This window comes from Symphalangus syndactylus, chromosome 2, assembly GCF_028878055.3.
Source record: "Symphalangus syndactylus isolate Jambi chromosome 2, NHGRI_mSymSyn1-v2.1_pri, whole genome shotgun sequence".
In the NCBI taxonomy this organism is placed as follows: Eukaryota; Metazoa; Chordata; class Mammalia; order Primates; family Hylobatidae; genus Symphalangus; species Symphalangus syndactylus.
Window position 1 is genome coordinate 78,629,717 of NC_072424.2, and position 20,582 is coordinate 78,650,298.

Genomic DNA, 20,582 nt, shown 5'->3' on the forward strand with positions numbered 1-20,582 from the left:
CTTTTAATTTTTAATTTTGGTGGGTACACAGTAGGTATTTATGAGGTACATGAGATGTTTTGATACAGGCAAGCAATGAATAATAATCATATCAAGAAGAATGGGTTATTCATCCCCTCAACTGTTTGTGTTACAAACAATCCAATTATACTTTTACTTATTTTAAAATGTACAATTAAATTATTATTGACTAAAGTCAACCTGTTGTACTATCAAATAGTAGGTCTTATTCATTGTACCCTTTAATGTCGCCACCTCCCCATACCCACCCTACTACCGTTACCATACTCTAGTAACTATTGTACTACTCTTCTATTTCAATGATTTTCAATTCAATTGTTTTGAGTTTTAGATCAGTTGTTTTGATTTTTAGATCTGATATGGTTTGGCTGTGTCACCACCCAAATCTTATCTTGAATTGTAGCTCTCATAATCCCTATGTATTGTGTGAGGGACCCAGTGGGAGGTAACTGAATCACGTAAGTGGATTTTTCCCATGCTGTTCTCATAATAGTGAATAAGTCTCACGAGATTTGATGGTTTTATAAAGGGCAGTTCCTCTACATGCACTCTCTTGCCTGCTGTCATGTAAGACGTGTCTTTGCTCCTCCTTCACCTTCCACCGTGACTGTGAGGCCTCCACAGCCATGTGAAACTGTCAGTCCCTTAAACCTTTTTCTTTATAAATTACCCAGTCTCGGGTATTTCTTCATAGCAGTATGAAAATGGACTAATACGAGATCCAGCAAATAAGCGAGAACATGTGATGTCTGTCTTTCTGTACCTGGGTTTCTTAAAACTCTCAAAGGTAGAATTAACTCTTTCTCACTGGAACACTCTTTTGCTAATTCAGTAAAAATGTTCTGGAACAGCACTTCTCAAAGCAAGTTCTATTAATAATTGTTCTATGAAAGAATGGATCTGTGTTCAAGTAAGTTTGGAAAATGCTAAGTTTATAATGTTAAATAAATTAACCTTCCTGCAAAGCATTGTAATCTCTATTATATATATTTTTCCCCCAATGTGCTTCCTCTTTTTTTTTTTTTTCTTTTTTTGAGATGAGGTATTGCTCTATAAACCCAGGCTGTAGTGCAGTGGCACCATCACGCTCACTATAACCCCAACCTCTAGGGCTCAAGTGATCCTCCCACCTCAGCCTGCTGAGCAGCTGCACCCCCAGCTAATTTTGTTGTCTTTATTAAATTAACATGAATTATGAATAACTCTTAGAGATCAGATTACATGACCATCTGAGTATAGAATTCTGTCATTCATTTAGCAGCTCCCCAAAATATTGTTCTGCTACACACACACACACACACACACACACACACACTGGGCCAACCTGTTATAGAGTATAATAAAAGTTTAAATTTCAAATATTTCTATTATTTTCATTTTCACTCACAAAGTAAGAATACAGACAAAACAAAGACCTCCCAGAATCGTAAAATTAAATAAGCTTTTGCTTTTACCAAAAAGCTAACTACCGGACAAACTACATGTATCAAGATACTTTATATGGTACATTTCACAATATTAAAATTCAAATTTACTTAGAAAAGAACTTCCAAACTCTATAGAAGTAACAAATCTTTCTGTAAAAAAATAGTAAACTTTTTTTAGTTATGCATCTACCTGGAAAAATATCAAAAAATATATATTTATGTTAACAGATATCATTAGGAGATTTTTAAGATTCATATATGTAAAAATCTTGTTGCAATACAATACAAAAGTAATTTATCAAGAATTTTTCTATTAGGTCTGGAACTGCTATTAAACAAAAAACCACTAGTGATTTAAAAATTGGTTTGACTGAATGTTTATTTTCACTTGGCCAAAATTTTGTTATGACAAATGGTATTTCCAAATAATTAAAAAAAACTTCTTTGTACGACAAGTTAAAAATACAGGTAGAATACTTTTGTGCTTCTGAACTTTCTAGTACTTTTACATTTCTGTTTATCAATTTTCTTCCTTAGAGGTAACGTATGTTTCTCTATTTTCAACTTTTAATTTAATTTAATTTAATTTAATTCAGTAAAAGCTTGGAAGTTCGAGACTTATGAGAAAAAATAAACTTTCTTAATAATCTTTGAGATACAGCTTAATCACTATTCTGTGATTATTTTATCTGTTGTTCATTAGCATTAGAATAATAAAATTGTAACCTTCACTCAATAAAGTCAACTGGGCTTATGTAAACTCCCTTCTCTCAGTTCAAAAGTATAAAAAGACAAGGGAAAATATTTAAAATAGTAACGTTATACATGTATATACACTAAGGGAATCGAATGATGAAAACATCTGATTCTAAGGCTGGGCTTCTCTCAAAGTTTTGGTGTCAAACTGCTTTAATTTGCAGATTATGTCATTGCTTACATAGAAAGTCAAAGAGAATTTACAGATAATCTATAACTATTAGTAAGAATACTTAGCAGGGTTGTGGGATATAATATGAATAAAACCAAGTGTTCTTATACCCCAATGACAGCCATTACAAAATATAAATTTTTTTTTAAAATAGTGACAAATAATACAAGATATCTGGAAATTAATCTTTTAAAATGTACAAGACCTATGAGGAAATACATTTTTGAAGAGCTTTAAAAAAGACTTAAAGAGTGGAAAATATGCAATGCTCATAGATGGAGAAACATAATAAAGGTATCAACTTTGTTTAAAGTATTGCAGAAACATAATTCTAATAAAAACCCAAACAGATCTTTTGATGTAATGAAACAGTCTAATTTCAAAATTAAAATATTCAGTAAGTAGCTATGGCTATTCTAATATATGAGAATAAAATAATGAGGCTGAATGTGCTTTATAATCAAGACTTATTCTAAAATGATAGTAATTCAAACAGTGTAGTCCTCAAGGAGGGCCAGATACAGATACACACACACAAACACACACACACACCACCACCACCACCACCACCACCAACAACAACAAACACAGCTCAGTAATAGCCACAAGACAACACTAGAATTGAGAATATGGCAAAGATAATATTATAATTCACTAGAAAAGAAAATATTATAATTCACAAAGATAATATTATAATTTACTAGAAAAAATAATATTATAATTCACTAGAAAAAAGATAATATTATAATTCACTAGAAAAATATTATAATTCACTAGAAAAGGCTAGAGAGGTGATGACAAAATGGCTTTCTTTAGGTAAAGAAATAAAATAATAACCCTGCTCCTACCAAAATAACAATAAAAATCCAGAGAGACTTAAGACTTACATCTAAAAAATAAAACTTTAAATCATTCAAAAGAAAAATGTGGAAGAACTTCATACACTTGGGATAAACTAGGATTTTCAAAAAAACAATGAACAAAAAAGGCACAAACCACAAAAGAAGTTATAAATTTGACTATCTTATAATTTTAAGTCTATATGGCTGAACAAGATAGTGTAGAAATCTTTCGTCTTATTCTTGCTTATTACACCTAATAACCCTAGACAAAATGCATGAAACAGACATCAGAAGATTCCGAAAAGTGAAAAAAGAAGTAGGAATGGATAGGGACGTCAGGACTCAAGGAAAGAGCTGGCAGGGAGTTTCTGGAGTTTCTTTCTATGTATTCCAGACTGGTGAAGAATCCCACAACTCAGAAAGTCAATGGGTGCAGAACTAACTCCCCAAACAAACAAACAAAGTAAGACTTCTCTTTCTATACAAAGGACTGAGGGGGGCACCAAAGAGAAACAGAATCTTTTTGACAACACCAGCCAAACACCACAGAGAATGAAAATGCTCCTCTCCCAACTCACTGTGTGTGAAGACTGGCACTGATAGGTGGGAACATGTGTAAACAGAGTATCAGCTACCAACCCACCCAGGAGATTTAAATAGGGAGCACTCTGATATCATAATACTTAAAAAGTCCAGGATGCAACTGAAAATAACATGCCTACCAAGAGCCGCGAAAATATCAACTCAAATGAGAAGATACATATAGCAGATGCTAACTCTGAGATGACAAAGATGTTGGAATTATCTGACAAGATTGTTATTTTCATTTTATTTTTATTTTACTTTAAGTTCAGGGATATACGTGCAGAATGTGCAGGTTTGTTACACAGGTATACGTGAGCCATGGTGGTTTCCTGCACCTACTGACCCATCCTCTAAGTTCCCTCCCCTCACCCCCCAAACCCCAACAGGTCCCGGTGTGTGTTGTTCCCCTCCCTGTGTCCATGTGTTCTCCCTGTGTCCAATGTGTTCTCATTGTTCAATTCCCACTTCTGAGTGACAACATGCAGTGTTTGGTTTTCTGTTCCTGTGTTAGTCTGCTGAGGATGATGGTTTCCAGCTTCATCCATGTCCCTGCAAAGGACATAATCTCATTCCTTTTTATGGCTGCATAGTATTCTATGGTGTCCATATACCACATTTTCTTTATCCAGTCTACCATTGCTGGCATTTGGGTTGGTTTCCTATCTTTGCTATTGTAAATACTGCTGCAATAAAGATGCGTGTGTATGTGTCTTTATAGTAGAATGATTTCTGTTCTTTTGAGTATATACCCAGTATTGAGATTGCTGAGTCAAATGGTATTTCTGGTTTTAGATCCTTGAGGAATCATCACACTGTCTTCCACAATGGCTGAACTAATTTACATTCCCACCAACAGTGTAAAAGCATTCCTATTTCTCCACAGCCTTGCTAGCATCTATTGTTTCTTGGTTTTTTAATAATTGGCATTCTGACTGATGGGAGATGGTATCTCACGGTGGTTTTGATTTGCATTTCTCTAACAATCAGTGATTTTGAGCTGTTTTTCATATGTTTGTTGTCCACATAAATGTCTTCTTTTGAGAAGTGTCTGTTCATATTCTTTGCCCACTTTTTGATGGGGTTGTTTTTATATTGTAAATATGTTTAAGTTCCTTGTAGATTCTGGATATTAGACCTTTGTCAGATGGGTAGATTACAAAAATTTTCTCCCATTCTGTAGATTGCCTGTTTACTCTGATGACAGTTTCTTCTGCTGTGCATTTGATGAAATAATGAATGACCAAAAAGCTTTATTATATGCTAAGCCATTCTTATGGAATAGTTTGGAATACTAGTGCACTCATTTTAAGACCTATATATGTCCCCCCTCTTAAAATTAAACTCTGGTATTATTTATATCCTCATCCCCTACTGTTTTAAAAGAATAGCCTTACTGCCAATCGACTTGGAACCTAACAATATTTAAGATGCAATAAGAATTACAGGAGTTAGAAGGGATACCAGAAAACAAAGTACCAGCAAAAACTCTTTGTAGTACAGAGATAAGATGTGGTTACAAATAAAAGTTCATTATATTACGTTTGTATTATGTATTCTAGTTATTTAAGATATAGTCGTTTAACAATTTTCACAATTACCTAAAAAAAGAACGGTATTAAACAAAAAATCTAGGTAAACAACATACCTGAGTTCGTAAAATTTCACTTTTTGACAACTGCATGTCACCAGTCAATTCTTTCACAACGATGCCTAGTGGCTCTAGACGTCTGCTGAAGTAATTTGTCATTTCAGCTGCCAAGGCTTTCATTGGAGCAACATATACAATCTATACCAAAGGAACATTAGCTTGATTAATGAGCAAAAACTACCATGTCATTTGTCTTACAGTAGGCAATACAAGTCACAATTTATTGTGAAACATGTTTCTAACTACTTCCAGTGAAAAATCTTAATAGTGATATTTTAAAAGTCTTATCTTTGTGAGATACGTGTGTAGCTGTTTAAAGGACAATAGAATTTGTTTACACAGCTGCATCACTTTGAAAATTGTATAAATGTATTTTCATAGCTTCTTACATGGTAATATAATTTTCATAACACAAATAAGAACTGCCTTAATAGTAATGAAGTAAATCAAGCAGTATTACTTATCTGACTTCAAGTACAATATCTTTAAGAACTTTCAAATTTCATGCAATATTAAAACTGCAAATTTATTGTATTTCTTACCATTTAAAAAGCTGTTGTCTGATTTATTTACTTACCTTAAATTCATTCTTTTTGATAACACCTTGTTGAAAATGTTGGCGAATTTCATGCAAGACTGTAAGCATTGCAATGTTGGTTTTTCCAGCTCCTGTAGGGGCGCAAATCAGCATATTCTCATTGGTGTTGTAGGCAGTCTCAAACACTATTGACTGGATTCTATTGAGTCTCTTCATTCCTTTAAAAGCCAGCTGTCCGATCTAAAAAAAAAAAGGCATCACCCATTATAAATAGTAACAATGTGAAGGACCCATACAAATCATTATGTGTAAACATTTATTTCCTTTGTTTTTTAAAAAAAGACTAATTTGTAGTTTCACAATGTGTCTTTTATTTAAACGGAGGTATATGCAGTTGAGAATAACTGAAAAATATTGTACAATTTGAATATACTTGAAATGGCAACTCGATAAATTTGAAAAATACGATGACACTATACCTAAATTTTAGAACACAATTCTTTTTTTCTTTTTCCTTTTTTGAGATGGAGTCTCACTCTGTCGCCCTGGCTGGAGTGCACTGGCGTGATCTCGGCTCACTGCAAGCTCCGCCTCCCCAGTTCATGCCATTCTCCTGCCTCAGCCTCCCCAGTAGCTGAGACTACAGGCTCCCGTCACCATGCCCGGATATTTTTTTTTTTTTTTGCATATTTAGTAGAGACGGGGTTTCACCATGTTAGCCAGGATGGTCTCAATCTCCTGACCTCGTGATCTGCCCACCTCGGCCTCCCAAAGTGCTGAGATTACAGGCGTGAGCCACCGTGCCCAGCCAGAATACAATTCTTAAGTAAAATAGATGGTAAATTAATAATGTAAGAAAACAAAATTAAATACAGGTATTTTTTGAGTTCATATTCATTTACAAATATCATGATGATGTTCTAATTTATCTAGTCTAGATTAAAGATGACTAATGAAACAGCAAACAAGATACTTCTTGAAGATATAAATTAATAGCAAATTCTATTTCATGTGCTTATAAAAAAACCTTTTTTTAAAATGCAGCAGTAATAGTAGGAACAAAAGCCATAGACTACACTTACACAGAGTTTGCACTGCAACATGTGCAGGTGTAGAGTCTATGATATTATTTTGTTTAATCCTCAAAACAATTCTATGGTGTAGGTACTCTTATTACGTCCCACAGAGCAGTTAAATAATTTTTTCCTAAAATTTTCCTATATAACAGTCTTAGATGAAAAGTAAAAGGTCTGAGAGTAAACAAAACACTGGTTGGGATTACTGGCAGAAACTTGGAATGGCTATATTAATGTCAGAAAAAATAAATTTTGAAGCCAAGAATATTACCAGCAAAACAGAAAGCCATTTCATAATGACAAAGAGGTAAATTAATCAACACGATATAATAGTCCTAAACATTTGTATACCTAATAACAGATCTTCAAAATATATGAAGTAAAAACTGAAGACATGCAAAGGGAAATAGGCAAATCCACCATTATAGTCAAAGATTTCAATACTACTCTTCAAAATCTGTAGAACAAGGAGGCAAGAAAATCAGCAAGGCTACCACAGACTTGAACGGCACTATAAACCAACTTGACTTGACTGACACTTATTCATCTAACAATAGTAGAACACACATTCTCTTCCACTGCTCTTGAAACATTTAAGTTATACTATATTCTTGGTCAAAAAACAAGTCTTAATAAATTAAAAAGGAAGACAGTCATACAAAGCATATTCTCTGACTGCAATGGAATTAAATCAGGTACCCTTATTAGAAAGATACTTGGAAAATATCTAAATATTTGAAACAAAATAGCACACCTCCTTAAATAGCACACTTTCTACCACTGATGAAAGAAGAAATCAAAACAGAAAGTAGTAAGTATTCTTAACTGAAGGGAAATAAAAATTTATTATGTCAAAATTTGCACAGGCTGCTAAACCAATACTTAGGGGAAATTTTGTAGCACTAACTACTATATTAAAAAAGAAGATACCACATGACCTCACTCATATGTGGAATCTGAAAATGTTCATCTCATCGAAGTAGAGAGTATAGTAGTGGTTACCAGAAGCTACAGAGGACAGGGGGAAGAAAAGCATGGGGAAAGGTTGGTCAATGAGTTCAAAGTTATAGTTAGACAGGAAGATTAAGTTCTGGCATCTTATTACACAGAAGACTATAACAAATAATAATGTATATTTCAAGACAGCTAGAAGAAAAGATTTTGAATGTTATTATCACAAAGAAATAATAAATATTTAAAGTGACAGATATGCTAATTACCCTGATTTGATCATTGTGCACTATATACATGCATTAACATATCACATCCTATCTTTATTATTTGTCAATTACAAATAAAACTTTTTAAAATAATCAATTAAAAAAGAAAAAAAGGTTTCAAAAGAAAAACTTTATCCTCCAAAATGAAAAATTAGAAAAAGAAAATAAAAACCAAAGCAGAATAAAGGAAATAATTATAAAGATCAATGAAACAAAAAAACAGAAAAGGGTGATTCTTTGAAATTAATAAAATTGATTAACCTCTGGGCAGACTGATCAGGAAAAATAAGAGAAGACACCAATTATCAATATCAAGAGTGAGAAAAGTGGCATCACTAGAGATAATATAGATATTAAAAGAATAGTAAGAAAATATAATGAACAACTATATGCCAGTAAATCTGACAATTCAGATGAAATGGACAACTTTATTAAAAAACACAAATTGCCAAAGCTCACTCAAAAACAAATACACAACTTAACCCAATATCTAGTAAAGAAATTAAGAATGAGGTTAAAATTATTTCCACAAAAAAACCTCCAGGGCCAGAAAGATTCTCCAATGAATTCCACCTAAAATTTAAGATGGAAATAATATCAATTTTACATGGAGTTTTAAACTATTTCAAAAAAAAATGTAAAAAAAGGAATACTCCCCAAATCCTTCTATGAAGCTAGCACTGCCCCAATATAAAAGCCAAACAAAATAAAATCACAGACTAATACTCCTCAAAGAATAAATTTAAAAATTAGAAACAACATAATACATCATAGAAAAACTACACGCTCGTCTTAATAAATGCAGAAAAAGCATTTGACAAAATCGAACATCCATTTATTATTTATTTTTTTGTCTTAATCTTAGCAAACTAGAAGTAGAGGAGTATCCCTCAACCTGATAGAGGGCATCTACAAAAACGTCATAGCTGTTCCCATCATATTAACAGGGTAAGACTGAATGCTTTCCTCTAAAACCAGGAATAGGAAGGGTGTTACACTCACTCACCAATTAACATTGTATTGGAGGTTCTATCCACTTAACATTGTACTGGAGTGCAATCAGAAAAGGGGAAAAAGGAAAAAAAAGAAATAAAGTCATTAATATAAAAAAGGAAGAAAAAAATACCTGTATTTAGAGATGACCTGATTATCTATGTAAAAAATCAGATGGAATCTACAAAAGAGCTCCTAAAGCTAATGTGTGAATTCAGGAAGGCTGGAGGATGCAAGATCAATAACTAAAAAATTACATTTCTATATATCGGCAATGAAATATCTGAAAGCAATTTATTTAATCAGCAAAAATACGCTCTGTTATGAATTTCTTAAGGATAAATACGAAAAGAGATGGGAAAGACCTGTATACTGAAAACTATTCTATTTTGCTAAATGAAAGATAAAATTCTTAAGATTTTTTTTTTTTCCCCAAACTCATCTACAGATTCAATGCAATTCCAATCAAAATTCCACCAGGGTTTCCTATAGAAATTGACAAGCTGACTTTAAAATTCATATGGAAACACACAGGACCTAGAAGGAACAAAACAACTTTGAAAAAGAATAACAATGTTAGAGAGCTAAAACTACCTGATGTCAAAAATTATTAAAACACTAAAGAAATCAAAACAGCAAGGTATTTACATAAATACAAACAAATCAAGGAACTGAATAGAAAATCCAGAAATAAATCCACACATATTTGGACAACTGATTTTTGACAAGGGCTGAAAGGCAATGTAGATGACAAAGGTCAGCATTTTCAGTATATGATGCTAGAACAAATGGATATACACATGTTAAAAAAATGACTTGAATCCATACCTTGTGTCACATACAAAAATTAACTCAAAATGAATCACTGACTGAATGTAAAGCCTGACAGTATAAAACATGTAGAAGAAAACATGGAAGAAATTCTTTGTGGATGTGAGTTATGTCAAGATTTCTTAAATAAAATAAGATCTATGAACAAATCAGTAAATTTGACTTAAGCAAAATGGAAAGCCTATTATCTTTAAGATACTGTTAAGAAAATAAAAAGATAAGCCATAGAATGGGAGAAAAATCTTTGCAATACATATATCAGATAAAGTACTTACATGTAGAATATATTAAAAAAACCCAACACAACAATAAAGAAAACAAGCAATTTAATTTTAAGAGTACGTAAAGATTTGAAGAATCATTTCACCAAAGAAAATACACAGATGTCAAATAAGCACACATAAAAATGCTCAACATCATTAGTCATTAGGGAAATAAAAATTAAAATCACAATTATGAACCTTTTAAAATGGCTAACATTTAAAAAATTGGCAAAATGTTTAATAATTTAAATTTTTTTAATTGCAAGTATTGTTGAGGATGTAGGGAAAAAAGAATTCACACATACTGATAGCAGATAAACTACATGTACAATCACTTTAGTAAAACAATCTAGCAAGTTGTTTTTTTTTTTTTTTGAGATGGAATCTCTCACTCTGTCCCCCAGGCTGAGTTGTAGAGGCACGATCTCGGCTCACTGCAAGCTCTGCCTCCCAGGTTCACGCCATTCTCCTGCCTCAGCCTCCCGAGTAGCTGGGACTACAGGCGCCAGCCACCAGGCACGGCTAATTTTTTTTGTATTTTTAGTAGAGATAGGGTTTCACCATGTTAGCCAGGATGGTCTAGATCTCCTGACCTCATGATCCACCCACCTCAGCCTCCCAAAGTGCTGGGATTACAGGCATGAGCCACCGCACCCAGCCCAATCTAGCAAGTTTTTAAAAGTTAAACAAACATACACCTAAACTAAATGTACAATCACTTTACTAAACAATCTAGCAAGTTTTTAAAAGTTAAACCAACATACACCTAACATACCCCTTTGAGGCTCTACCCAAGAGAAAAAGAAGTATATGTACATACAAAAACGTGTGTATGAATGTTCACAGCAGCTTTACCTGTAATAGTCTAAAACAGGAAAACCACTCAAATGTCCATCAACAGATGAATGGATAAACAAAATGTTATATATATTCATACAATGGAATACTACATAGCATTGAAAAAGAATTGATTATTGAGACATGTAACAACATAGATGAGTTAGACAACATAGACTTATCTATTATACATTCGCTTATGCTTTCATTTGGACAAACCATAGAAGAGATCACAGTGGTATCTCTTAGGCCTAGAAGCTCTTAGGCAGGCCAATTAAACATCTGAGAGTACCACTGATACTTTCTTCACCAATTTCTCCTGATCACTTAGCCTCAGAAGGACAGTACAGCACATTTTTCAGGATACTGGGCTTACAGTCAGAGACCCAAGTTAAAATACTGGCTTTGCCACTATTTGCAATATAACTTTTAAGAAACTTAAGATCTCTAAATTCTATTTTCTCATCTGCAAGGTAATACTGCAAGTATGACCTACAGATAACTTAAGATCTCTAAATTCAATTTCCTCATCTGCAAGGTAATATTTCAAGTTAAAGGTGTTATCTTTATAACACAAGGAAGTTACAAAAATTAATTTTAAAATAGCTAACAATTATGGAGTGCTTACTATGGGCTAAGCACAGGAGTCCTTTACATAAAATATCCTAATTATTTCTATAGCCATACCAGAATATTTTATAGATGAGGAAACTGAAACTTGAGAAAGCTTGTTTAAGTTCACACAGCTATAAATGGTAGACCTAGTATATGAAGTCATATAGTATAACTTCAAAACCAGTCTTTAATTAGATAATATTTATAAACCATATACTATAAACCATACACAGAGATGGTACTTGTTAAATATGTTGAAATAAATTAATGGTAGCTATTATTATTACTGTCATATTTCATTTTTATATGAGGTTTACTAAAATAGTGCTATGAACGAATGCTATTTCCAGTTTTTATAGACTTATGACAAGAAACAGTATACTATTCCTAAACTACAAATCTGATCATCTCACATTCCAGCTTACAAAATGTTCCAAGACTTCTCATTGACTCTTCATTACCATTCAAGCTTAAGCTCAAAAGCAATTTCTGGTTCTCTCCAATTCCCTAAACAATTGTTATCTTTACTTCTTTGTGCTTCACCACATTTTAGAAGATTTAAGGAACTACCATAGCTTCTCTCAACAACTAGACACTCAGACAACCCTCTTTATATATTATTATTATGACCCTTAACCACAAATATTGAAATGAGTCCTTTATATGTATTTCTGACCCATTAGATTGAAACTAAGGATTCTGTTTTTTATTATGCTTTGTATTACTCTAGTACCTAATCAATTGCCAGGAACAGAATAGGCTGCTAAATAAATTTTTATTGAATGATTTTATGCTGGCTACTTGCAAAAAGAACTATAATTAAATGAGGGGAAAAGTTTAAAGATATACACTGCATACATAATGTCCTCCAAAGAAATACTAAATTGAATCTAGCCAACATATGTAGCATTTTAGCAAAAGCCCTATATTCAACTTTCAGTAAAAAATTTATTTCTTTGTTTTTGAAGGTTATAGTTCAAGAAATAAATAAAGTATCAGAAGAATATACTAACAAACAAAACCTATTACATATATAGAGGTTTATAACATTCTAATCAATTCAACAATCATTTACTGATTGTTATTATACTAAGGAGTTCTGTCAATACAAATATTTGTTTTCATAACAAAAGTTAGACAATGTTTAAAATGATCCTTAAAACTGACTAGTTTCTGGGTTTTGTTGTTGATTTCTGAGATAGCATCTTGCTCTGTCGCCCAGGCTGAAGTGCAGTGGAGCAATCATAGCTCGCTGCAACCTCAAACTTCTGGGGACAAGCAATCCTCCTGCCTCAACCTTCTGAGTACCTGGGACTACACGTGCATGTCACCACACCTAACTTTTTTTTTTCTTTTTTTTTTTGAGATAGAGTCTCGCTCTGTCCCCCAGTCTGGAGTGCAATGGCGCTATCTTGGCTCACGGCAACCTCTGCCTCCCAGGTTCAAGCAATTCTCCTGCCTCAGTCTCCTGAGTAGCTGAGACTACAGGTGCCCACCACCACACCTGGCTAATTTTTTGTATTTTTAGTAGAGGCAGGGTTTCACTATGTTAGCCAGGATGGTCTCGATCTCCTGACCTCGTGATCCACCCAGCTCGGCCTCCCAAAGTGCTGGGATTACAGGCGTGAGCCACTGCGCCCGGCCCTAATTTTTTTATTTTTAGTACAGACGAGGTCTTGCTGGTCTTGCTCAGACTGGTCTTTGAACTACTGGTTCAAGTTATCCTCCCACCTCAGCCTCCCAAAACACTGGGATAACAGTTGTGAGCTACCACACCTGGCCCTAGTTTCTCATTTAAAGGAAGAAAAAGGCATGTTTAAAATTAGATTACATCATTTAGGTTTCTATAAGAATATGAACTATATGCTGAGGTATGCGAGGGAGAGATAGTCACTAAGCATGCCATATCAGGTACAAGAAACAGTGTATTAGAAAAACACTTAGGGCTAGTGAAAAGGAGTAGCAAAGATGATGAAGATGGAAAAGTAGGCCAAGAGCAGACTACAAAAAGCCACATATGCCACACTGAAGGAGCTGACCTTTTCTTCACTCATTTACCAAGTTACTAAATGAGCACCAAATTACTGAATGAAATAGCCAGGGACTTTTTCAGCCACTAGGGATGTAACTGTGAGCAAAAGCGACACAGTTACTATTTAAGGTCTCTTTTAAGCAAGGAAAAAGCATATTATAGTTCTATTTGGAATATAATAAAAAAAGTTTAAAGCCATAGAAATAATAAATTTATCTTCTGAGAATAAGAAGGCTTAGATTTTAAATTATGAAAGAAAAATTCAATATAAAGAAAAGAAATTATAAAGACTCCTCTGGAAACATCTCTAAAAGATTATTTTAGAGACTACATGAAGAAATTATCAGAGGGAACTGAGGCCTAGAGAGGTTAAATAATTTACCCAAGTCCACACTGCTAATAAATTGTGGCCAAGACGGGACCTAAACTCAGTTTGCCCTGGCTCAAATACAAATTACCACCAAATTTGCTGTTTAAAATATGATGATTTATCTTGTTCGGTAAGTATCCTCTGCATTTATTTCAAAATAAACATCTCCAAAAAATCCTTACAATATTATTGCATATATATACATCACTATCAACAGAACATGCTGAATAGAAACAGCAAGTTAAAAAAGAAAAACCCTCCAAAACTTCCGAACATATTTAAAACAGCCCATGTTTTATACCACTCCCTATAAAGTTTCTTTTTATTTCTCATTTCAAATTAAAGAAAATGAACGAAATAATTTTCACCAATAAACTTGTTAGTAAAAATAAAAGGAATGTGCTCAGACAGCAACTGTGACAGCAGTTAAAAAAAAAATCACTAGAGGGCTCAGTGTACTTGATATTGCGAATTGTGTTTGTAAGCCATTGGAACATGAAATAATTAACATCCATTATGCATAGATTTCTTATATTTGAATAACATTCAAATTATATTAACAAATGCTTTAAGTTAAGAAAACAAATGATTAAAGAAGAAGAATAATGTAGGTTATACCAAAACTCTATTTTACTCAACTTCAGAACTACATGCTAATAATATTTATTGTTTTATTTATATTTCCTGCACACACAATACCTAATTAAATGCAGCTAATAATCTTTGCTTCCAAATATTTGACATTCTTCTAACTTAAAACATTTCATATTGATTTTATACATTAATGAATACATAAAGTTAAACTGAAATTATTTCTTAGCAAACCAGCATTTGCTTTTAAACAGAAAACTGAGAGTCTCATGATCATTTATCTTAAGTGCTTTATGTTTAATCCAGATAGTCATTCTAAGTATATACCATTTTCCCTTTTAACTGGTTCTAACTACTAGCCATTTTCAAAACATATCATAATTAGCAGACCAGAAACATTTTAAGTGTTACAAGCTTCATCCTACATCCACTTGTTTATACATATTTGGGACTCACCAGACTACTGATCTTACATACACTTGTCTTACATATTTGGGACTCACTAGACTACTGAAATAAGATGACTCATTTATGAAATTCCATAGAAAGTGTATGTTTTGGATATCCATTTATCAAATACTGGTAATACAGGCTACTCGTGAGTGCACACTCTATTTTTAAAAGTAAACTGGATGATAGTATTTAGCTGGAAGAACAAAAATATACAGTAAACATACCTCATTGTTTATAATAGTCATATATATTTATTTTGTCAGTTAATTAGAAAGCATTAACTAAGTATCTAGGATGAACCCAAGAACATGCTGTCCCTCCCAAACTAGTGTAAATATCATAAGCTTAAGTTTAAGATATTCACACAACAGACATTAAAATTTCAGCATATATTTATGATAAATCATATAGATACCAAGGACATACATTACATAATTTTCACAGTTTTTCTTCGGCTCCCTATAAGATGTGGCTTAGGCTCAAAATTTCAGAATTAGTGATGATAGCCACTCCACACAATCCGTCCAAGTTTTATATTCTGGAATCCCACCACTCTAATATTCCTCACAAACCTGGCTCCATGCTGTAATCTACGTAAAAGTCACGAGATTAAAAATCAAACAATTTACATGAATACCTTATTTAACATACTTGAGTATTCATTAGATCATCAGATGATTTTCTTTTAGATAACTGGATAAATTTTTTCATTTAAAGGTCTTCAAGTACTGACTACTTTACATGTGTGTGTATGCGTGAGTGTATAAAACTGTTTTCGATAATTACTCTAAAATAGATGACTTTGGGCTTTCCTAACAGGATACGTTTTAAAAAAACTCTGATCTTTCATTTATAGGTGGAATCATTCATTTATTTGGCAAATAGTTCTTGAATATCTCCTCTATGTGGCTTTAACTGTTCAAACACTCAATAAGGTAGACAAACTCTCTGCTGTCATGTAGCTTACATTCTAATTAGGGTGAAAGACAAAAAATCAACATGTTTACTAAGTTAAAAACTGTTTCAAATGCTCATATGAATACATTTTAATAGATGGTGTAATGGGGAGTGAGACGTAACAGTTACCATAAATTAGGTTTCTGGGAAGGTGCCTCAAGAGAGGTGATCTGAGTTGAGAATAATGAAGATCTAGAAGCAGACCACTAAATCAAGACTAAGTTGAAATGTTTAAGGAACTGTACAGAGATTAGAGTGGCTAAGTAAGTGGTCACACATGAGATGGGAAAGAAAGACAGTAATTGTAGGTAGGTCATAGCAAAGACCTTGGATTTTTATTCTCAATACAATTAAAATCTCTGCAGGATTTTAAGTAGAAGAATAATATAATACGATTTGTAATTTTTAAAGCTGTCTCTGGCTACCATGTGGAAAAAAGACTGAGAAGTAGCATAAAACTATGGCAGTAATACAAGTGAAAGGTGATGCTGGCGTGTCAGCAGAGAAAATGGAAAGAATTAGCAGAACCCAGGCTATCTCTTCGAGGTACAGCCAATGGATCTGATGATGACTTAAATGTAAGATGGTGGAAAAAAAAAAAAAGAGAGATAAATCAAAGATGACTTTTTTCTTGAGTGAAAAATAGTTTTTAGGATATGAAGAAGACTAAGATGACAGACTGAGAGAGAAAAATAAACACTCCATTTGAAGTACCTATTATACATCTAAGTAGAGATTTCAAACAGGCAATTACATCAGAATTTGAAAGTCATGGAAAGGTCAAGAATTTTTAAAAATTCATTTTCAGAAAGGTAGTGATTCTTCCAAAATTACATAGTAGCAGCAGATTCAAATTTCGAAAGTTTGCATTCTAGTAATCTTTCTAAATTCTGTCTAAAATAAGAAGTTAACAGACACTAGGTAAAGGTTTAGTGGATTCTTCGAGGAATAAAGTATATAAGGTTTTACATAATAACACTACATCTCTATTTTAGTTGTTAGAAATCTTCTTTTTGTCAATTAGGGTTTATCAGCTGTGTTTGTGGTCAATGGAATTTTGTAATATACTACTTAGACTAGATAAGCATTGTTATAAGTAACTAGTCACAAGATTAAACTTCAATCATCTTAATAAAAATACTTTTGATAGTTAACATAACTTAATAAACAAATTTTATTACTGAAAGGCTGTGTGACATACAACAATGCAGATTTTTTAATATTTAAAATCTAATCATGCAACAGCCTCTGAAAATTGAATAACTTGGTGTTCCAAATGTAATCAAAGTCTTGCTTAGGAAGAGTAAACCATATCCAATATAATGTCGTAGATCTCACATATTTGAGAAACGTTTGGCTATTCAATAAATATGAAATAAATATGAAATAAAATAAAAGTTAAGTTTAATATATTCTGATTATTTTACTTCAATAATTCATATGATTACTTGGGCAAAAGAATCATATACATTTTACCACATTAACAAATATATAATTAGTAATTATGTAGATAAAAATCTTTAAGGTAATTTTAAAAGATCAACATAAAAGATGAAGATTGCAAGATATACAGCTATGATAAGCTTTTGGCTTTCCTAATTACCAAGTGATTTCTCAAATTAGAGGAATAGTTAAGTAAATTATGATATACCTATTCAATGAAATAGTATGCATTCATTAAAATAGTAATCAAGGAGAATATGAAGCAACATGAAAAAATCCTACATACATTAAGTGAAAAAAATACAAAATTACATTTTATTTTATTTTTTGAGATGGAGTCTCGCTATGTTGCTCAAGTTGGTCTCAAACTCCTAGGCTCATGTGATCCTCCTGCCTTAGCCTCCCAAGTTGCTGGGACTGCCATCATGTGCCAGCATGCCTGGCTCCAAAATTATATTTATACTATGCTTACAACCATATTTTAAAAGACCACATTAAAAAACTAGAAGAAAATACTTGGCTGGCTCCACTCCTCTATTGTTACCATAGAGTCCCCTTTTCATCTCTCTGAGGATAAACCTAATTTACTGGTGAAAAAGCTTTCAGATAGCAGAAACTGATTCATATTTTACATGAGTGAGCCACCTTTTGCCCTATAATTCTCATCCTTTTTAAGTTTCAGGGGGTCTCTCAGTAATAGATTCAGATAAACAAGTGTAGAAAGTTCAGGACTTCAATTTAGGCCTTAAAGACCTTGGGACAGGTAGGTTTATGGATATGTTAAGTTCAGGTAAACTATGTTAACATACTAGGGAAAGTATCTTTATCTGACCAGTTTGTTTCCATAGAAAAATGCATTTGCGTTGTAAATAAACAACTTAGAAATCAAGGCTTAGACCATAATCTTTCATACTCTACTAAGAACAATAGAAGACAAAATATCAGCTGCCCTAATCATAGAGAAATCTTAAAGGTAGGGACTACATAGTAAGAAACAAACAAATTAATCCTACAAGTTGAAAATAAACAACTGAAAAATATTTAAAAACATTTTAAATATTCCTAGTCTAATTCATCACTGTCCAATGGAAGTATATTAAAAGCCATATAACATATACTTACATTTTCTAGCAGAAACATTAAAAACACACAAAAACATGTGAAATTAATTTTGTAATGTATTTTATTTAACTCAATGTATCTAAAATATCATCTTAATATGAAATTGTAAAATTAGTATATGTTACACTTAAAGCACATTGCAATCTAGACTAGCCATATTTCAATTGCTAAACACCCAGATGTGGTTAATGGCTACTATATCAAACAGTGCAGCTCTGGAGAGTGCCCAGCTAACTTATATAATGCTCATAAATTGATAAATATACTGTCCTAACACAGCAGATTACATTCAGGGAAAATCTCTTAGGGCAACATTCAAAAATCCTTAATGTGGTTGAAAAGACCCTGCCATAATATGAAGTTCATGAAATTCAGATAAAATATATTGCCAGGTACAGTGACTCATGCCAGCAATCTCACAACTTGGGAGGCTGAAATGGAAGGATTGCTTGAGGCCAAGAGTTTGAGGCTGCAGTGAGCCATAATCATGCCACCACACTCTGGCCTGGGTGACAAGGCAAGGTCTTGACTTAAAAAGAAAACAAAAAACTACATATTGAGGAGTCTTTAGGAAAGAGAAAGGACATTAGTTTTTTTCTTGATGTCTTATTCTCTATAGTTATCCTTGGTAAGCATAAAAACAAGAAAACAAGTAACCATTTGTTGAATGCGTTAAACAATGGAATTAATGTTCTTTTCCAAAATTGACTCAATCACTCATACTTATTTCTATATTCCAACCCAAGGTCTAAAACAGTGAGGTTGAAATGTCAACCACATATTACATTAGTGTCCCAACCTAAGCCTCATTACTCACCTTTATTAAAGGCTGACAAATACTTGACAAATACCTCACGTGATCTAATGAAATCACTTGTATTCCCTAAAGTGCTAAACAATAAATATAAGCATTTTCCTTTAAAATATAAGACTACTATGAGGCAGAAATTATGATTTTCAACTTCGTCTCTCTAATTCCTAGCATAGTAAATGGTGTAAAGCAAATACTCAGTGATGTTGTTTTTTCTTCTGTGCTTGCTTCAGCTGAGTCATTTTGATTAAATCATAATTATCAACTATGAACTGCATTGTTGATGAATGTTTATAAATCAACTAAGAGTTAAGATGCTCCATGTTAAGAATAAATTGTTCTACTCACATTATTTATTAAGTTCCACAAGTGTTTTTTATCATATATTATAAATATTAGTCAAATAATTTTTTTCTATACTTATTCACTGCAGTTGCCAATAAAACACCAAGTTAGCTTGGATTGCAACTGCTCCTGGTACACTTGTTTTTTTGTTTTGTTTTTGAGACAGAGTCTTGCTCTGTTGCCCAGGCTGGAATGCAGTGGTGCGATATCGGCTCACTGCAACCTCCACCTCCCAGGTTCAAGCGATTCTGCTGCCTCAGCCTCCTGAGTAACTGGGACTACAGGTACGTGCCACCACGCCTGGCTAATTTTTTTTTTTTTTTTTTAGTAGAGACGGGGTTTCACCATGTTAGCCAGGAAGGTCTCAATCTCCTGACCTCATGATCCGCCCGCCTCGGCCTCCCAAAGTGCTGGGATTACTGGCGTGAGCCACCACGCCCGGCTGGGACATTTGTTCTTAAAACCAAAAAAGGTAGTTTCAAAACATACTTTTAAAATATTTTTTAATCTTCCTGACACTAAGCACTAAAAACTCTAAACATAACCAGACATTTAGCATATCATGGAATTTCCCACATTAAAAATGCATACAAATTATGTATTACATAGGAAATATGTAACATTCTATTTTTTC

At 33.0% G+C, this 20,582-nt stretch overlaps 1 protein-coding gene across 5 annotated transcripts in view; it reads right to left on the reverse strand.

Moving 5' to 3' along the window:
* The window catches only part of ASCC3 (activating signal cointegrator 1 complex subunit 3), a 388,871-nt gene that overhangs the window by 261,746 nt on the left and 106,543 nt on the right, over nt 1–20,582 (reverse strand). For all 5 annotated transcript variants that reach the window (XM_063619908.1, XM_063619900.1, XM_055259780.2 and 2 more), the window contains 2 exons: nt 6,029–6,229; nt 5,449–5,589 (listed from right to left, as the gene is read on the reverse strand). In XM_063619908.1, coding sequence (XP_063475978.1) covers nt 5,449–5,589; nt 6,029–6,229 — 342 coding nt within the window. The remainder of the gene's footprint in view (nt 1–5,448; nt 5,590–6,028; nt 6,230–20,582) is intronic.